The sequence below is a fragment of the Saccopteryx bilineata genome, chromosome 3 (assembly GCF_036850765.1).
Source record: "Saccopteryx bilineata isolate mSacBil1 chromosome 3, mSacBil1_pri_phased_curated, whole genome shotgun sequence".
NCBI lineage: Eukaryota > Metazoa > Chordata > Mammalia > Chiroptera > Emballonuridae > Saccopteryx > Saccopteryx bilineata.
The window spans coordinates 165,480,064-165,499,936 of NC_089492.1; the positions used below are offsets into that span (position 1 = coordinate 165,480,064).

Below are 19,873 nucleotides of genomic sequence, written 5' to 3' on the forward strand. Positions count from 1 at the left end.
TGGTTTGGGCAAAAATTCACTAGCGTGGGGCTCTGGCCGGTTGGCTCAGAGGTAGAGCGTCGGCCTGGCGTGTGGGGGACCCGGGTTCGATTCCTGGCCAGGGCACATAGGAGAGGCATCCATTTACTTCTCCACTCCCCCTTCCTCTCTGTCTCTCTCTTCCCCTCCTGAAGCCAAGGCTCCATTGGAGCAAGGATGGCCCGGAGCTGGGAATGGCTCCTTGGCCTCTGCCCCAGGCGCTGGAGTGGCTCTGGTCGCGGAGGGGCACAGCATCGCCCCCTGGTGGGCAGAGCGTGGTCCCTGGTGGGCATGCCAGGTGGATCCCGGTCGGGCACATGCGGGAGTCTGTCTGACTGTCTCTCCCCGTTTCCAGCTTCAGAAAAATACAAAAAAAAAAAAAAATTCACCAGCTTGGACCCAAGGTCGCTGGCTCAAGCAAGGGGTTACTCGGTCTGCTGAAGGCCCACGGTCAAGGCACATATGAGAAAACAATCAATGAACAACTAAGGTGTCGCAATGCGCAACGAAAAATTAATGATTGATGCTTCTCATCTCTCTCTGTTCCTGTCTGTCCCTATCTATCCCTCTCTCTGACTCTCTGTCTCTGTAAAAAAAAAAAAAAAAAAAAAAAGGAAGAGATGACCCTTTAATGCGAAACAATTACTTCTTATTTCCCCCTATAAAGGTGTCAGACAGAGAGAGGCTAAAAAGGGAGAGGAAAGTACACAAACTCAGTCTAGAAAAAAATAAGAACCAGTGCAGTTTCAGTGGCCAGACGGTACAAACTGGATCATATCCTAACACGTCTTGGGCTTTTTTTTTTTTTTTGTATTTTTCTGAAGCTGGAAACGGGGAGAGACAGTCAGACAGACTCCCGCATGTGCCCAACCAGGATCCACCCGGCACGCCCACCAAGGGCCACGCTCTGCTCACCAGGGGGCGATGCTCTGCCCCTCCGGGGCGTCGCTTTGCCGCGACCAGAGCCACTCTAGCACCTGGGGCAGAGGCCAAGGAGCCATCCCCAGCGCCCGGGGCCATCTTTGCTCCAATGGAGCCTTGGCTGCAGGAGGGGAAGAAAGAGACAGACAGGAAGGAGGGGGGGTGGGGGTGGAGAAGCAAATGGGCGCTTCTCCTATGTGCCCTGGCCAGGAATCGAACCCGGGTCCCCCGCACGCCAGGCCAATGCTCTACAGCTGAGCCAACTGGCCAGGGCCACGTCTTGGGTTTTATAGGGGAGTGTCATTATTTTTTTTCTGAAAAGCGTAACTTAATTTCATCTACATTAAACTATAAGTACAAAACCCCCTAAGACTGAGCAAATGTTACTTTGGAACCAGTTAGTGACGGAGTATTTGTACCACTGCCCCTCATACCTGTGTGTGTGTGTGTGTGTGTGTGTATGTGACGGAGTATTTGTACCACTGCCCCTCATACCTTTGTGTGTGTGTGTGTGCGCGCACATACACGCCACTACTCCACACAGGGACACAGGATCCAGCTGCAAGAGCAATCATCAGAGGCCAAGAGCAGAAGGTCACCAATTTTTTAACTAGCTAGTCAACTAAAAAGTATTTTATATTTGTGTAGCTCCAACATACATGTGGTGTTGTCTACAAATACTCTATAGAACTTTTAAAGTACTTATAGTCATTACATGATAAAAACAGAAGTTGAAATAAGATAGAAATTGTCTAGAATCTGGAAACTTCTGGAATTTCCGATACATGCAAAACAGCTTCTGCTACAGTGGCTAAAATCTAAAAATGTGACATATCTTCCTTAAAAAAATAATGCACTAACTAATATGGATCTATCCTACAGTTATATCCTCAACATTAACTAAAATAATAATTATATTAGACTAAGGCTTCTAGGGCCTTAGCTTTCTCCATAAAATTTTTCTAGTCACCGGTCAAGCTAAGTTTTTATTAAAAGAGGAAAATAATCACTTAAATTAGCAAATTCAGCATCAGAAATGGACCATAGGAGAGTAGTCTAATGATAAGATTTCCAATAGATTAATTAAATGTGACCAAAGGTGCATTTTTGTAGCTGCAAGTTTTCACTATCCCCTGGCTCATGTGATGTAGAAAACAGCAGGCTATGAAGGAACTGAATACCATCTTTGGAAAGCCAAGTCAAGTCCATGTTTTTGTTTTTTTCTTTGTTTTTCTCTTGATTCTTCTGGGCCAGGATGAGTGCGATCATTGTCAGGGTTTTCCCTAATCCCATGTCATCTGCTGGAAAACAAGAATAAAAACAGGAGAGTTAATTACTTAGGGCAAAGACACAATCAGCTCCAAGAAAAGAAATATATCCTACTACCTACTTAATGGTGCTCCCACATTTCAGGAGTTACAGTTAACTCCAAAAGCCCTCCGTCCCCTAATTTATTCATCAGAGGGAGGCGGAAGTTAATATTCCTCAAGAGCTGTAACTGATCTTATCAAATTTACTATTTATACCCCATAAAATATTATCCTCATTTCAACAGTTTAAATAATTAGTCTAAAATAAGTAGAAGTAAACTGCCACAGTGTGAATTCTGGTTCAAATTCTGGCTCTGCTGCTGTGGAGAAAAAGAGGTGACATAGCTACCTCCTGCAATAACAGCTTACAAGCCTGGCCCTCAGATGGCATCTGGGAACTTGAATATCAGGAGGGGTCCCACCATTCCCGTACTGACAAGGGTGGCTCACTGTGCTTACCCTGTCTGTACAAACACTGTGGTTTATGCTGACTACCTGCTTTCCTTCCGGGAGAAGGGGAGCAGTTGAAGCTCCCAGCAAAAACTGCGAGCACTGAATCTCCAACAAGCCCCCCCCCCCCGGTTGGCAGTGTTCCCCATGTGCTGTCACATCGTGCTCCAGGGAAAATTAAGTGTGCCCTGTGTGACCCCCCTGGAAAGGCCTCCCCTCAACTTCATCCCATCTGCCTTTTCCCTTTATTGACTTTAATTTGTATAAAATCAAAACAACTTTGTTATTTTTATTTTGTAATACATTTTAGCCATGAGTATGACTATAGGCTGTACGTCCTCCTAGCAAATCATTAAATGGATGTGGTCTCGGGGACCCCCAACACAGCCCCTTACTACTGTCATGTTTTCTATCAATAGAACTTGAGCACCTTGGAAAATCCAGTTTGGCAGGTCCCCAAAGCAGAACCTGACACACTAGCTTCGTGTAGGCTCCCCTGCAGCTGGGGCACTAGCAACGTGACCCAGCTCCAGACCACATGGACTCACACAAGAATTCGATTCAGATGCAAGCAACTTCAGAAAACAGTCTCCCTAAGAAATCCTTTCTGCAAGAAGGGGTGCAAAGTGTCTGATTTTGGGGTGGCAGCACCTGATGAAGCAAAGCAGACATGACAGTTTCCAGACACTGGCTTACGACTTGGCTTTGGCCTCCAGTCTGGCCCTCCACATGTCCCGGAGATTCTGTGGGCCACAAGGGATTGAACTGTCCCTGCTTAATCAGCCGGGGTTCAGTTTCTACTGCTTGCAATCAAGACCTGACTGAACCTACAGCTGAGCATCCTAAGCATGCTCTTTAACCATTCTTAACTCAGTTTTCTCATCTGCAAAAGGGGGGCAACAACCCCACAGAGTTGTTGAGAGGATCAAATGAAACAATACATTTGTTGGCTCTTTCCATAATACCAGACTTACCCAGAATTCCTCCTTGTGGCTTCTGACTTTCTCGCCATAGTAACCAGGCTAATGCCTGCTTCTGGTGCTGAAGCAAAGGGACCTGACAAAAATAATGACCAGAAGTTAAGCATTAACTCCTCATGAGAGGCTATCCTGGATCCTGGCTACATAGCTACTACAGCCCATTCTTTTATTTCTGTAAGTGCTCCTCCCAGTATTCCAGATGTCATATAAGCTGCCTTTTTCACTGTGAAGTCCTTGATCTCAAGCTGTCACCTGGGGTATCCATACATCCTGTTCTGCCCAGGACAGTGTGATTTATGCCCACCATGTCTATTAAGAGCCCTCTCTCACCTGCAAGTGAGAGTTCTGGTTTGTCTCCTAACCAGCCAAAGGCAGCACCTCTGACCGAACACTCCACTTTCACCAGCCACTCTGCTGGCTTCCCTTACCTCTTAAAATCTCACTCTCACTACCACATCCCAGACTGCACTGTCAGCCATAATTTTCAACAGCCTTTTACCTGGCACCCCTCTCTCTAGTTTTTTCCTACTCCAATTTATCTTGTACTCCGTGACAAAAATAGTCTTCATAAAATACACCTGTTCAAAATTCTCTAGTCTAGGAATCTCCCCAAATCACTTCTCAGTGATCTAACTCATTCACTAATGCCAGGCTCCACAGCAAGGGAGTCTTCCTACTCAGCAGTGCCACCGGCTGCTCCTAGCTCAGATATTGATGCCAACCTGCCATTATTTACTAATACTGACCTCTGTCTCTTCCCTCTAACCACCACCCCTCTAACTGGAGTGTCCCTCCTCCCAGCCATCTTCAGGCCTGCAGCTTCAAGGCACAAAGTGGGCGGGCAACAATTACTGACCTAGACCTAGAGTAACTTTCCTTCATTTTGAATCCCTTCTGCACTTTGCATACATTCTACAGAACCTTACAATGCACATTTTCTCTTTGTCTCTAAGTCGATTTCTGATTGCTTTATGTATGTGGTATGTGCACTTTCACCCCAACTAGCTCTTTAAGAGTAGCAATTCCTTTGCATCCTTTTGACACCCACCAAAGGTCATTAAGTAAATCCATTACTGCTATAGACAGGGAGAATTGACCTTTCAACAATGTGGGGGTTGGGAGTGCCAAGGACCATACAGTCAAAAATCTACATACAACTTATAATTGGCCCTCCACACATAAATTCCCAAACCTGCATCAAAAACATAGTTGACCCTGGAACAATGTGAATCTGAAATGCACGGGGCCATTGATATGTGGGTTTTAAGTATAAAGGGATCCACACAATTGAAACCACTAAAGCATTATCTGTAGGAAACACATCAGAATGGCACTCTGATGAGCTGTCTCACAATGGTCACCCTCTTCATGGGCACTAGGACACTAACAGGACACTTCCTGGCTTACCTTCAACCCATCTGGATCCTCAACCAAAGCTGTCTCATCAGGACGTGACTCGAGTGATCGATGCAGCTCATCAATGGCTTCACTGGTGATTTTCCACACGGCATGAAGGTGACCTTGGTTCGTTGGGCCTGTCGACAGAGAGGTGTCACCTAAAGGTATCACAAATATCATGTCTTCGCTATAGCTGCAAAAGGGCAATTTGTTATTTACCAAATGATGAATCTGTATGAACTAAAAATTCTTTTTTAAAATTTATTTTCAGTTATAGCTGACATACAACACTGGACTAAAAATCCATGCTTCCAAATTCTCCTAGCTCCACGGCTCCTCTATGCCCATTATTTGTCTATTTTATTTTTCTAATCATGTAATAAAGGACAAAATAATTATTAAGGAAAATGAAAAAATAAGATTACCTATCATTATTTCTGGTAGGATTTTCCAGCTTTGAAGAGGTAGCAGAGGAAAAGATAATGCCATTAGTATTTTAGAAAAAAAAAAAAGATCCCTCGCCCTGGCCAGACAGCTTGGTTTAGTTAGAGCGTCATCCTGAAGTAGAGAGAGTACCGGTTCAATCCCCACTCAGGGCACATACAGGAGCAGATTGATGGTCCTATCTCTCTCTAAAATCAATAAAAAATAAACATTTAAAAAAAGAAAAGAATGAAATGATCCATCCCTGGGGCTGGGGGCAAAGATGTCAGCAATAGAAAAGGATGAGCAAGGTGAGGATTAGGCAGGACATATGTCAGGCCAGCAGCCCACTCATTCTAGAAACTTCTAGTGTAGTTAATAAGTGCAGCTTATTAATAATGTAGTTAATAACTTCAGCTGGTTACACTTTTAGAAATGAAATATTCAAATGAGAGGTGTTTAGACCAATAAACATTAAGCATTTAAATATTAAAATGTTTTCAAAAGAAAAACTGTTTTAATGGAATTCTTTCCAAAACATAGCACATACTTTCTGACCTTGACAATCCAACATAATTTAATTTTCCTTTAGGTGACTTAGTCCCCATTATGAGTACAGGGTGATGCTATAACCCAACAATGCTCTCCCACAGTCCCACATATCCATGACTACCAGGCTACTTAACAAGCACATGTTCTCTGCCCACTTTAGACTGACCTTGGCTTCATCTGGTGTGGAGTCTACACCCCTTTGTGAGCTACAGCTCTCCAACTTCCTCCCCTATCTTCCTTACTCTTTGCTTGTTCCTCTCCTTTTCCTGTTTTTTATCTCTAACACTTCTTAGTCATGTGGAAGAAAACTGGCTTTAGCTTTGCTGGTCACTGCCAGCCAACCTGAGTTCCTGTCTCATGATTAGCACTCCAACGGATTCTATTACAGATCTGAGGCTCTACTTAGGATCTTCATTCTGCAGTTGCATCTGAATTCACTGTCTTCTGGAGTTCAGGATGGAAGCACTCAGTTAGACGGGGTGTTACTGCTCTTGGTGGGTCTACTGCTATCGGTCGTCAGTCATATCATTCCTCTGCTATGCCTTAACACACACAAAGAAGGAATACAACTGTATCTGCTGGTCTACCTACTTCATAATGATGTGAGTTCAAGTTTTCATTCACATTTATTAGATAAGACCTATGTGCAGCCACTGGGCTGACTGATGATCAAGGTCAGAGAACAAGGCAGACACAGAATCTGTTCTCACAGATCTCAATAACACTGCAAAGCCTGGCTGAGCACTGCAACCTTTCTTACACGGGCAACTTACAACTCAGGAATGGCTTCTCGCTTCACACAGGCACAAAGATGACAACTAGGCAGAACTTTACCTCATTGGTGTAACTAATCACAACAGAGCCAGGCCCTTGGATCTCACCTCCACAGAAATAACTGGATTGTCCAGCAGCTACCAGGCAGGCAGCCTTTGGTCCTAGAGAACCCAGAGCCTGGAGATCCTGACCCTGCAGGGGTCTGGGTGGTACCAGGTGGGGAGGGTCAGCAGTAGTTCTGGTGAAGTCACTCTGCTGTGGTACTTGAGTGTTACTCTTCTCATCAGTGCCTGTTCAAAAAACAAGGGAAGGGCCCTGGCCGGTTGGCTCAGTGGTAGAGCGTCGGCCTGGCGTGCAGAAGTCCCGGGTTCGATTCCCGGCCAGGGCACACAGGAGAGGCGCCCATCTGCTTCTCCACCCCTCCCCCTCCTTCCTCTCTGTCTCTCTCTTCCCCTCCCGCAGCGAGGCTCCATTGGAGCAAAGATGGCCTGGGTGCTGGGGATGGCTCCTTGGCCTCTGCCCCAGGCGCTAGAGTGGCTCTGGTCGCGGCGGAGCGACACCCCGGAGGGGCAGAGCATCGCCCCCTGGTGGGCAGAGCGTGGCCCCTGGTGGGCGTGCCGGGTGGATCCCAGTCAGGCGCATGCGGGAGTCTGTCTGACTGTCTCTCCCCGTTTCCCGCTTCAGAAAAAAAAAAGAAGAAGAAGAAAAAGTTCAGAAAAGTAAAAGAATTACATGTATGAGGTGAGGATAAGAAAGAGTTGGAATGCCTGACCTGTGGTGGCGCAGTGGGATAAAGCGTTGACCTGGAACACTGAGGTTGCCGGTTCGAAACCCTGGGCTTGCCTGGTCAAGGCACATATGGGAGTTGATGCTTCCTGCTCCTCCCCTTTCTCTCTCTCTCTCTCTCCCTTCTCTAAAAATCAATAAATAAAATATTTAAAAAAAAAAAAAAGAAAATTAAAAAAAAAAAAAGAAAGAGTTGGAATGACCACCATTTCAATGAGCTGGGCTAGGGAAGACACCCTAGAGAGTGCAACACTTAAACAGGTGCATAAAACAATGGGAAAGAGTTCAGTCCACAGGAATTAGGAGAAAGCTTTTATAAGTTATAGGTGTAATTTAAAAGGAAGCTCAGAAACAAAATAATAAAATGGGAAGGTGGACAAATCAACATTGTTTATCAAGATGGCTTCTTAAATGTCTCTCGTGAAGTTCATGCAAGCCCCAGTTCTGGGACATCCCCCACTTTACCTTGCTCTGGGGAGAGGTTGAGAGCACTGAGTGCTTCCTCCAACTCCTGAATTTGCTTGAGCAACTTCTGACCTCTGTCTGGAAGGACCTGAATGTTCACTGATGCCAGTGTGCTCTGAAAAACACATCCAATAAAATGAACTGCTCCTGTCAAGCTGTTAGAAAGATAGCTTCCAGTTAAAATACCTAAAATGCTCAACCTCTAAAATTATGGTCTTTTAAGTATATGTGTGAACATCAAAACTGTGTGTGTGTGTGTGTGAGAGAGAGAGAGAGACAGAGACAGAGAACGGGACAGACAGAGTCAGACAGACACGAAGGAACAGAGATGAGAAGCATCAATTCTTCGTTGCGGCACCTTAGCTGTTTATTGATTGCTTTCTCATATGTACCTTCACCAGGAGGCTACAGAGCAAGTGATCCCTTGCTCAAGCCAGTGATCTTGGGCTCAAGCCAGGGACCATGGGGTCATGCCTATGATCCCAAGCTCAAGCCAGTGACCTTACGCTCAAGCTGGATAAGCCCACACTCAAGCCAGCTACTTCAGGGTTTCAAACCTGGGTCCCTTGCATACCAGTCCAACGCTCCATCCATTACACCACTACCTGGTCAGGCTCAAAACTTTTTTTTTAGAAAACCCAACTGAATTACCAATCCTGAAAATATAAACAAAGGAAAAGGCAGAAATAAACACCTACCTATAGAACATTGCTCATATTAACATCTTTAACTCATCTGTGAAGTCCCTATCTGTGCAGAGTAAGCAAAGCCCTGACCTTCATAACCCAGCAGAAGCCAGCAGTTACCTTCTTCTGTTTCAGCTGGCTTGTGAGGTACGCATGCCGGGCCGCTAGGTCTGAAGGTTCAACCTTCTTGGAAACACCTGAGGCAAGAGACATTTTTCTATGCACAGTTTGACAAGGCAACTGAAGGTTCTCCTTCTTCTGTGAGTCCACAGCCTTGTCTAAAAGCAAGGGGTTCCCTGGCTGAGAGAAAACAGTAACAGCATCGTCTTCTTCACTGTCACTGCTGCTCGTGTCTGTTTCTGGTCTCTCTCCCAGGGGAGGCCCTGCGGCCGGCAGCACAGACTGGGTGGCCAGTCCTTTTGCAGCAGGTGCATGATGGCCCTCCATCTGTGCCTGGCAATGCCCCAGGAGCAGCTTTGCTTGGGTGGGCTGCGTGTTCAGCTTGTCCTCCACCTTCATTTCCCTAGCCTCCCCACTCTTGGGTAGCTCCTTGCTGAGCTGTTCCCCTTCTGGGGGTTTGTTCATTGGGCTCTGGCTATGGACAATTTGAGGCAAAGGCTTGGCTGCCTTTTCTCTAGGAGGTTCCGAGCCTTTCTGGACATAAACCTCACCAGCTCGTTTCTCCCAAGGAGACACAGGTGGTTTTCCCAGCTCGCTCCCATGGCACTGCTTGTGTCTGATCTCAGAAAGCTTTCCGTCGTGCGTCCCTTCAATATCTTGTGCTTCACATGGACGCTTGGTTTTCTCCCCTCGTGGCTTCTCCTGACCTGCTGACTTTTCCTTTACCACCAGACCAGGTGAGAGATCTTTCTCCCTCCGGCTGTTAGACTCGGGCTTCTGCTCCTCCTTTGGACCCAGGAGTGAGTCTCCCTTTTCCCTCTGCTTCTTATCAGCCATCTTTTCCTCATCTTCACCTTTGATGAACTGTTTCCACAGGGACGGTTCTTGATTCTCATCAAGTACCTTGAATGGGTTTCTTTGCTGGGTAGAAGGGTGACAAAATGGCTCAGACACGTGCTGAGATTTACTGGTTACAGAACACTCTTTGGAATCAGGATCCTACAGGACAAAGAACGTAATTTTAATGTAAGATATTAATGCAACTTCATGTCTAACATGCCTCCCCCCCCCCCCCAAGGAAATGGAAACAGTAGAAGCAGTCCAATATTTCTGAACAAGCCCAGGAACATCTCTGTCTCTAGAAAAGGCTATATGTCAAACTCATGAAGTACTTGTTTCTTCTTATCACCACTTCAGAGCTTGGTTCCGTCTCTGTCCACTATCACTGCTTTCCCAGGCCTCAAGGAAATGTAGTGACAAAATCAAAGCGCTTTTCCAATAGCGACAGTCACAATGTAAACTTTTCAGGAAAAAGTATTCTCTCAAGACGAACCTTTCCCCAAACCATAATGTCCCATGCTTACCTGATTTGGCTTCAGGAAGGTTTCACTGTGGGAATCTAGAATCGTAAGTTCAAGCTATCTTTCCATCAAAACAAGTCTTGTCATCTCCCTAGGCCTAGTTTCTCATGTACTGGATATTGGTATGAGCTCTCCTCATTTTCATATTCTTAGGAGCTTATAAATTATACTCAGTTTATACCTCTATCAAGAGGTATCAGTTTATAAAAAATGCTGAGGTTAGTCAAGTAAATCTAAAATTTTGCCTAAGTAGAAGAATACTGACTACATTTAAGACCTCAGAAAATATTTAGGTAAGTAAAATAGGAGACAGATAATTGAATCTTGAATATAATCTAACAGTTCTTTGAAGTAAAAGTCCCAACAGGGTCTACCTTCCTTAAAGAAAAGAACTGCCTTTCAGAGACAGCATGATGAAGACCAACCAGTTTATGCTGGACTTCAAGGCCTTTCCAGGTGAGGCCAGTTTTATCATAGCAGGTTTGAAAACAGGAGATGAATTCCTACCTGCCATGGGATATATCCACACCATTGTTTCCCCTTGGCCTTACTTCTGATACATCGGAAGAACAATCTAATAAAGTATAAAATACAGATAATCAAGGCTGTGAAAATCCATTAAAGCAAGAGATAAATTTGTTTTTAATCCAAGGAAACATTTTTACAATTACTTGATATTGGTTTTAAAACATTGCTAGAAACCAATTATTCTTTTTTTAAATTTATTTATTTTATTTATTCATTTTTAGAGAGGAGAGAGAGAGGGAGAGAGAGAGACAGAGAGGAGAGAGAGACAGAGAGAGAAGGGGGGAGGAGCTGGAAGCATCAACTCCCATATGTGCCTTGACCAGGCAAGCCCAGGGTTTTGAACCGGCGACCTCAGCATTTCCAGGTCGATGCTTTATCCACTGCGACACCACAGCTCAGGCCCAATTATTCTTATATGTACTTTTAAAAATTGTCTATTGCACAGGTTTTTATAAAGGCTGAAAAGTGAAAGAATAGGGATGTCATGGTAATCAAAGGATATGCACTAGTTTCTTCTTTATACTCTTTAAAGAGTGACTGAAATGAAGATATTGAACAGCAGTGGCTGCTTAAATCAGAAAAAGAGAAAGATCCAGACATTATGTGCCCCCGATGGGAAGCCACAGTACTACCTATAAAGTTAAACTACATAATTTTTGACTATAGTATAAAGTTAAAAGCAAGACAAACAAAAAACCAAGCCAAAACGAAACAAACAAAAACTAACCTAAATCTGGTGAAACTTCTAGATCCAATGATCAATTTACAGTAAATATTGTACAAACAACAGACAAACATGTAAAACTAGACCATGCAGATATAATCTGCAAAGTCCTGACAGCAGGAAATGCTATATGATCAATATAATTCCTTCAACAAGTTACAAGAAAAAAAAGATGGGCCCTGGCTGGTTGGCTCAGCGGTAGAGCTTCGGCCTGGCGTGTAGAAGTCCCGGGTTCGATTCCCGGCCAGGGCACACAGGAGAGGCGCCCATCTGCTTCTCCACCCCTCCTTCTCTCTGTCTTTCTCTTCCCCTCCCGCAGCCGAGGCTCCATTGGAGCAGGGATGGCCCAGGCGCTGGGGATGGCTCTGTGGCCTCTGCCTCAGGCGCTAGAATGGCTCTGGATGCAACAGAGCAACGCCCCAGAGGGGCAAAGCGTCGCCCCCTGGTGGGCATGCCGGGTGGATCTCGGTCAGTCGCATGCGGGAGTCTGTCTGACTGCCTCCCCTGTTTCCAGCTTTGGAAAAATGAAAAAAAAAAAAAAAAAGAAAAAAGAAAAAAAAAGATGGAAGGGATATTTAAGAGACTTCAAAGAAATATCTATCAATTGCAATTTGTAGACCTTATTTGGATCTTGACATAAACAAACAAAAACTATGAAAAAATAAATTTATGACATTCATGAATCTAACAAATTTATACACCAACTGGTTTATAAAAAAACAGAAGAGGCCCTGGCTGGTTGGCTCAGCGGTAGAGTGTCGGCCTGGCGTGCGGGGGACCCGGGTTCGATTCCCAGCCAGGGAACATGGGAGAAGCGCCCATTTGCTTCTCCACCCCCACCCCCTCCTTCCTCTCTGTCTCTCTCTTCCCCTCCCGCAGCCGGGGCTCCATTGGAGCAAAGATGGCCCGGGCGCTGGGGATGGCTCCTTGGCCTCTGCCCCAGGCGCTAGAGTGGCTCTGGTCGCGGCAGAGCGACCCCGGAGGGGCAGAGCATCGCCCCCTGGTGGGCGTGCCGGGTGGATCCCGGTCGGGCGCATGCAGGAGTCTGTCTGACTGTCTCTCCCTGTTTCCAGCTTCAGAAAAATACAACAAAGAGAAAAAAAAAAAAAAAGTTGAGAGCAACTCAGCTTTAAAAAAAAAACAGAAGAGTCCACAGCTTTTCAAGCTACATACTAAAATGTTTATAGAAAAAATTATGTATCTGGGATCTGTTTCAAAGTAAGGCAGGAGCTGGGGAATGGAGTGGACAGGGAATATAGGGAACAAAATTAGCCATGAGCTGGTAATAGTTGAAGCTCATGTGCTGCATTATTCTATCCTGTCTACTTTTGTATATAATTGCAATCTTCCATTAAAAAAAGACTGAATACAGTCTTATATGCCAGTGCAAACTGGTCCTTGCATATGCAAACACAGCTTACACTCCAGCTATGTAGACATGCTTATACTGCCCCATTCACAAAGTAACCATGCACTCACCAGCCTACCAGACTTTGTGTGTGTGCCTCCCTCCACCCAAAGGATGCCCTCTTTTGCTCTGTTTGCCTACCACCTCCTCCATTACTAGCTGCTAAAGTCCTTCAGGTGCCTCAATGTTCAGTTCAAGTGATCCTCCTTTGCAAGGTTTTCCTACCTTCCCCTCCTCCTTTACTGCACTGCTTTTGCATTTTTGTTGTAGTTGTATTACATTTGTACCTATCTCCCTGACTCTTATTTTCAACAACCGAAGACAATAACCCTATATGATCTCTTTATTTCTAACTATGCCTTGCCTTTTGTTCATAATAGTTAAGTATTGCTGAATTAAATGGGCCCAATTGATTTTTTTCCTTACCTAAAATAACTCCTCAAAGGCTTTTAATCAGTTAAATAAAAGCTTTAAAATACATATTTTATTTAACTGTTTAAATAGGTAATATATTCTATCAGAAACTATAAAATGGCAGTGAAAAGCACCCCCTTACCATACCCTATATATCTTTATACATATATATACTTTTTTAATAGCTGTAGTTTTATACACAACTACACAAGTTCCCACTATGTGGATGTCCCATTACTTATATAATCAGACACCTCTTTTTTTGTTTATTTTTTTATTGCTTTTAGAGAGAGACAGGAACGTCGTTCTGTTCCTGCATGCACCTTAACTGGGGATTGAACTGCCAACCTCTGCACTTCAGGACAATTCTCTAACCAACTGAGCTATCTAGCCAGGAGCAGACCCTTCTTGATAGACACTTTGGTTGTTTCCAATCTTTTACTATTAGAAGCAATGTCACAACAAATAACCTTATACACATGTCATTTTACATGTGTTTGAATACATCTGGCCCTGGCCGGTTGGCTCAGTGGTAGAGTGTCGGCCTGGTGTGCAGGAGTCCCGGGTTCGATTCCTGGCCAGGGCACACAGGAGAGGCGCCCATCTGCTTCTCCACCCCTCCCCCTCTCCTTCCTCTCTGTCTCTCTCTTTCCCTCCCGCACCCAAGGCTCCATTGGAGCAAGAGATGGCCCGGGCGCTGGGAATGGCTCCTTGGCCTCTGCCCCAGGCGCTAGAGTGGCTCTGGTTGCGACAGAGCAACGCCCCGATGGGCAGAGCATCGCCCCCCGGTGGGCGTGCCGGGTGGATCCCGGTCGGGCGCATGCGGGAGTCTGTCTGACTGCCTCCCTGTTTCCAGCTTCAGAAAAATACAAAAAAAAAAAAAAAAAGAATACATCTGTAGGGTAACTTATTTCTCATAGTGTATATTAGCGCCTTCTCTGTTTTTCTTGATCATTTAGCTTCTGGATTGTATTAGTACTCTTTTTGCTGTTTTCTAACTCATTAAATAATTTTACCTACATTAATTCCTTTTTACTGCTTTCATTCAGTTTAATTTCTTGTTCATTTTCTAACTTCTTAAATTAGTCCCTTGATATTCAACATAAACCATCACAATTCAAGTCCTAAATGAAAATAAATCCTGAGCAGGTCTCGACCCCTTGAGCCCATCCCTTTACCTGTACATATAAGCAAAGAAAGAAGTCCAAAATAGACAAGTCAAGCTAAAAAGTCAAAGCCAAGCCTGACCAGGTGGTGGTGCAGTGGATAGAGCATCGGACTAGGACTCAGAGAACCCAGGTTCAAAACCCTGAGGTTGCTGGATTGAGTGCAGGCTCACCAGGTTTGAGCAAGGCTCACCAGCTTGAGCCCAAGGTCACTAGCTTGAGCAAGGGGTTACTTGGTCTGCTGAAGGCCCACCCCCACCCCATCAAGGCACATATGAGAAAACAATCAATGAACAACTAAGGTGCCGCAACTAAGAATTGATGCTTCTCATCTATCCCTTCTTGTCTGTCTGTCCCTATCTGTCCCCTTCTCTGTCACACAAAAAAATCAAAGCCAAAAAGTCAAGCTAAAAAGAAAATAGGCCCAGCCTCTCATACAAGCACATTTTCCCCTTCAAGCCCATACATTTTTACTTTTCTTTTCTTTTTTTTTTAATTTTTCTGAAGTTGGAAACGGGGAGACAGTCAGACTCCCGCATGCGCCCAACCGGGATCCACCCGGCATGCCTATGCCCACCAGGGGCGATGCTCTGCCCATCTGGGGCGTTGTTCTGTTGCAACCAGAGCCATTCTAGTGCCTGAGGCAGAGGCCATGGAGCCACCCTCAGCGCCCAGGCCAACTTTGCTCCAGTGGAGCCTCGGCTGCGGAGGGGAAGAGAGAGACAGAGAGGAAGGAGAGGAGGAGGGGTGGAGAAGCAGATGGTTGCTTCTCCTGTGTGCCCTGGCCGGGAATCAACCCAGGACTCCTGCACGCCAGGCCAACGCTCTACCACTGAGCCAACTGGCCAGGGCCCAAGCCCATACATTTTTTAAAGTATAATGGTCTCTTTAAAATTTTCTCTCTAGAATAGACTATTATATTGAACATATGTAATAAAATTTCTGGAATGCTTGGAATGCATAAAAACTAAAAGTACTGACTACTATGAGGGAGTACTAATATTTATCAAAATAAATCAAGAATGAATTGCTGCTGTTAAAGTGTATCAAGTACTTGAATCTTTACTGAAAGAACATTTCATAAATATGTAGTATCTATGTTATAGCCCAAGATATGTGGACTTTCAGGAGAAAGATTTAGAGAAAGAAGGAAGAAAACGTGGCATACTGAGCATCTACTATATGTGGTGGGCACAGTGCTAAAAATGCTTTTACTTACATTTTTATTAAAATCAATCTGGCAGAGTTTGTTTTTATTCAGGTTAAAAAGCTTGCTATGTTTATTAAATTGTAAATTAACCAAGAAAGCAGTGAAATGATATTCTCACAGAGAAAGCATATACTGATTCCACAATGAAGTACAATGTCATTTCTGCAGTATATTAGTTAAATATTTTCCAGGACACTGGTTATAAACAATGATGAAGAAACCAGTTAGGGGAAGCCAGATCTCTTCAAGTTTGTCTTCTTCATCAGAAGGCAAATCCTCCTTTCTTACTAAAGGTTGACTGTCCACTCAGCCTCACAGTCAGCCAGGCTGGGATTCTTTCAGGTTCCACAACCATCCTAGGCTGGTATGAATCCCCCCAGCCCTACCATATAATTAGCTCTGAAAATGAAGACACCTTATTTGACTGTGGCAATTTACTTCTCTGTAAAATGATAAAAAAAAAAGTAAAAGTACCTACCTTACTTGGTCACTGTGAAGAGCAAATGGATTAACACAAGGATAAAAGAATCAGACCAAAGTCTGACCAGGCGGTGGCGCAGTGGATAGAGCATTGGTCTGGGGCACAGAGGACCCAGGTTCGAAACCCCGAGGTTGCCAGCTTGAGCACAGGGTTGCTGGCTTGAGCACGGACATGACCCACAGTCGCTGGCTTGAGCCCAAGGTCACTGGCTTGGACAAAGGGTCACTCGCTCTGCTATAGTCCCCTGGTCAAGGCACATGAGAAAGGAATCAATGAACTAAGGAGACTAAGGAGCCACAATGAAGAATTGATGCTTCTCATCTCTCTCCCTTCCTGCCTGTCGTCCCTATTTGTCTCTCTCTCCGTCTGTCACCAAAAAAACAAAACAAAAACAAAACAAAACAAAAAAATCAGACCAAAGTCTGACCCATATTAAGGACTTAATAAATAACCATGAGTCCACTCCTATGGCTGAGCAGTTCTGTCTGTACACGTTAGAATACTAAATTGGATGTGCTCAGGTGCCAGATGCTTCTGTGACTTTAAGACCTACAGTAGGGGATTTATGGCTGATGAGGGTTATGGCTGATGAGAAAGTAGAGCAGGGGTAATCAACCTTTTTATACCTACCGCCCACTTTTGTCTCTCTGTTAGTAGTAAAAGGGGCTTATTCGTATACCCATATTGCTGCTTATAGCCTGGAACTCTTCCTTGTCCTTTTCTCTATCCAAATTCTAGAGGTCATTCAAGGCCAAGTTTAAGTCTGAATCCTCTACTTCAGTGGTAGTCAACCTGGTCCCTACCGCCCATTAGTGGGCGTTCCAGCTTTCATGGTGGGCGGTAGCGGAGCACCGGTTGGCTCGGTGGTAGAGCGTCAGCCTGGCGTGCGGAAGTCCTGGGTTCAATTCCCAGCCAGGGCACACAGGAGAGGCGCCCATCTGCTTCTCCACCCCTCCCCCTCTCCTTCCTCTGTCTCTCTTCCCCTCCCGCAGCCGAGTCTCCATTGGAGCAAAAGATGGCCTGGGCGCTGGGGATGGTTCCTTGGACTCTGCCCCAGGCGCTAGAGTGGCTCTGGTTGCGACAGAGTGACGCCCCGGATGGGCAGAGCATCGCCCCCTGGTGGGCGTGCCAGGTGGATCCTGGTCGGGCGCATGCGGGAGTCTGTCTGACTGCCTTCCCGTTTCCAGCTTCAGAAAAATACAAAAAAAAAAAAGATAGATTTAACTATAGTAAGTTGTTTTATAAAGATTTTTCTGTCAAACTTAGCAAAAATCCGACATAAAGTAACTTGGTAAGTAATTATTAGTATATGCTTTAACTTGCTGTAACTCTGCTTTATAAACTTTATAAAATAAAGTTACTTCCCTACTTTATAAATCACTATGACTGTGGAACCAGTGGGTAGTTAGAAAATTTTACTACTAACAGAGATACAAAAGTGGGTAGTAGGTATAAAAAGGTTGACTACCCCTGCTCTACTTTCTCATCAGCCATAAATCCCCTACTGTAGGTCTTAAAGTCACAGAAGCATCTGGCACCTGAGCACATCCAATTTAGTATTCTAATATGTACAGACAGAAACTGCTCAGCAACCTTCCTATGTCTAATTTTATCCCAGTTCTGTCATAGGGCACTTAGAAATACGGGTTCATTGCTTTTACACTAAAACCCAAGATGAAACAAAAATGGAAATGTAAAAAATGAAACAGAAGTATCCTAGGAAAAAAACAGATAAATATCTTTATAATCCTTGTGAAGGCTTTTCTTAGCATGACATAAAACTCTGCAGGTGACATTCATTCATTTCAACTATGTAAGTCTTAAACTTCCATATGATGAAAATACTATAAGCAAATTCAAAGACAAAGCAAACTGGGAAAAGTAATTGCTACACATATTACAAAGGCTATTATCCTTTACATACCAGGATTACTTCTAGGTAAAGTACAGTACAGTGAATGATTCTCTCCAGCACCTACCAAGTTCTGACTTTATTGATGGGGCTTCTTCAAGGGCTGGCAGGCCCCAAGGGCCTTCTGGTTCATGCCCAGCGCCTCTCTGTCAGCAGCCTAAGTAATCATCACTGGGCTAGATAATCTGCTTGCCAATTTTATCCAAAAACTAACCACACAAGCAATTTTCTAGACATACAAAGATTTAAGTGTTATATAAAATATTTTTAACCTCCCACTATAACCAGTTACTTACAGAACTAAAACTTGTTTTACTATTTATAGGAAAAGAATATTTCTACCTATTTTGGCCCTATATTCTTGAGAATAAAAAGTAAATGGGCTGGGGGTGGGGAGAGAAAAAAGAGAAGAACATGAACCCAAGAGCTCAATGACAATGCCCCACACTTATAAATCAGGGCGTGCCACTTTTATATAGTAAATCATTCATAAGTTCTTCCCTCTGGTTCTGTTGACTATCAGCTTCCTTTATCGCTCATACATGGAGGGCCAGTCAAACGCTGGCGCGTGGTATCATCTGGTGTTCAAATTGGGAAACTGCACACAAACACAGCTACACTCCAAGGTAAGAACAATGAACATCTTAGCCTCCCCTCGGTTCCCATTGCTCCTCCATTACTCTTCTGTACTTCTCTCCTATTTAGGTTAAGCTTTAAACATAATGGTACTAAATGGAGGATATAAGCATCCTAGGTTCTTGAAAAGAAAACCCATTTTGGGGGAAGGAAATGCTGTATTCCGTGAGGTCATTCTCCAGAGTACAGGAGTTCTAGCTAAATGTCTTATTATATATGAAGGAAGTTATCATCCATAAGCTCTATTTCTGCTTAAATTTCCAGCCTGTACCATCTATCTGGACACATGGTTTCTGTTATTTTTATTGGTTTTAATTTGTGTGTTGCAGAACTGCATTTTATTTGTCCTAAAACAACCTTTTAAAAGCTCTAGTAAGTTCCTCCAGTAATAGTGTTTAGATTTGGGGTTAAAGAATTATATTTAGGCCCTGACTGGTTGGCTCAGCAGTAGAATGTCGGCCTGCTCTGTGGAAGTCCTGGGTTTGATTCCCGGCCAGGGCACACAGGAGAAGCAACCATCTGCTTCTCCACCCTTCCCTCTCCCCTTCCTCTGTCTCTCTCTTCCCCTCCCGCAGCCAAGGCTCCACTGGAGCAAAGTTGGCCTGGGCACTGAGGATGGCTCCATGGCCTCCGCCTCAGGCACTAGAATGGCTCCAATTGCAGCAGAGCAACGCCCCAGAGACGCCCCAGAGGGGCCAAGCATCACCCCCTGGTGGGCATGCGCGGGGGGGGGGGGGGGGGGGGGGGGGTGTCCCGATTGGGTGCATGCGGGAGTCTGTGTGTGTGCCTCCCCACCTTCTTCTCATTTAGCAAATTTTTTTTCTATTTTAAAATAATGATCACCTCTCAACTTCATCTACCTAGTATAAATATATATTAATAATAATTCTCAAAATTCTATGTTTAGCCTAGACCAGTGGTCAGCTAAGTACAGCTGGCAAGCTACATGCTCACTTATCTTGTGCATGAATTGCCTGCACCTCCCCACCCCTGCGCTGCGTATCCTGTGTCACCTGACCCACGGACACACCCCCTATAGAAAGAAACAGAAGGTATTTTGTGGTTCCCAACCTCTCTGGGCCTTGTTTTCCCCACCTGAAAAATGAAGAATGTGAAAGCTGAGGCTGTGATTACCTTGGAAAGGAGAGGG

At 44.6% G+C, this 19,873-nt stretch overlaps 1 protein-coding gene across 8 annotated transcripts in view; it reads right to left on the reverse strand.

Annotated features, from left to right (window-relative positions):
* The window catches only part of TTF2 (transcription termination factor 2), a 48,716-nt gene that overhangs the window by 20,060 nt on the left and 8,783 nt on the right, over positions 1–19,873 (reverse strand). For 3 of the 8 annotated variants that reach the window (XM_066268170.1, XM_066268166.1, XM_066268173.1), the window contains 8 exons: positions 10,752–10,818; positions 8,884–9,882; positions 8,078–8,192; positions 7,599–7,739; positions 6,934–7,116; positions 5,087–5,235; positions 3,674–3,755; positions 2,121–2,240 (listed from right to left, as the gene is read on the reverse strand). In XM_066268170.1, coding sequence (XP_066124267.1) covers positions 2,121–2,240; positions 3,674–3,755; positions 5,087–5,235; positions 6,934–7,116; positions 7,599–7,739; positions 8,078–8,192; positions 8,884–9,882; positions 10,752–10,818 — 1,856 coding nt within the window. The remainder of the gene's footprint in view (positions 1–2,120; positions 2,241–3,673; positions 3,756–5,086; positions 5,236–6,933; positions 7,117–7,598; positions 7,740–8,077; positions 8,193–8,883; positions 9,883–10,751; positions 10,819–19,873) is intronic. The other 5 variants (XM_066268174.1, XM_066268168.1, XM_066268169.1 and 2 more) reach the window with 5 other exon arrangements.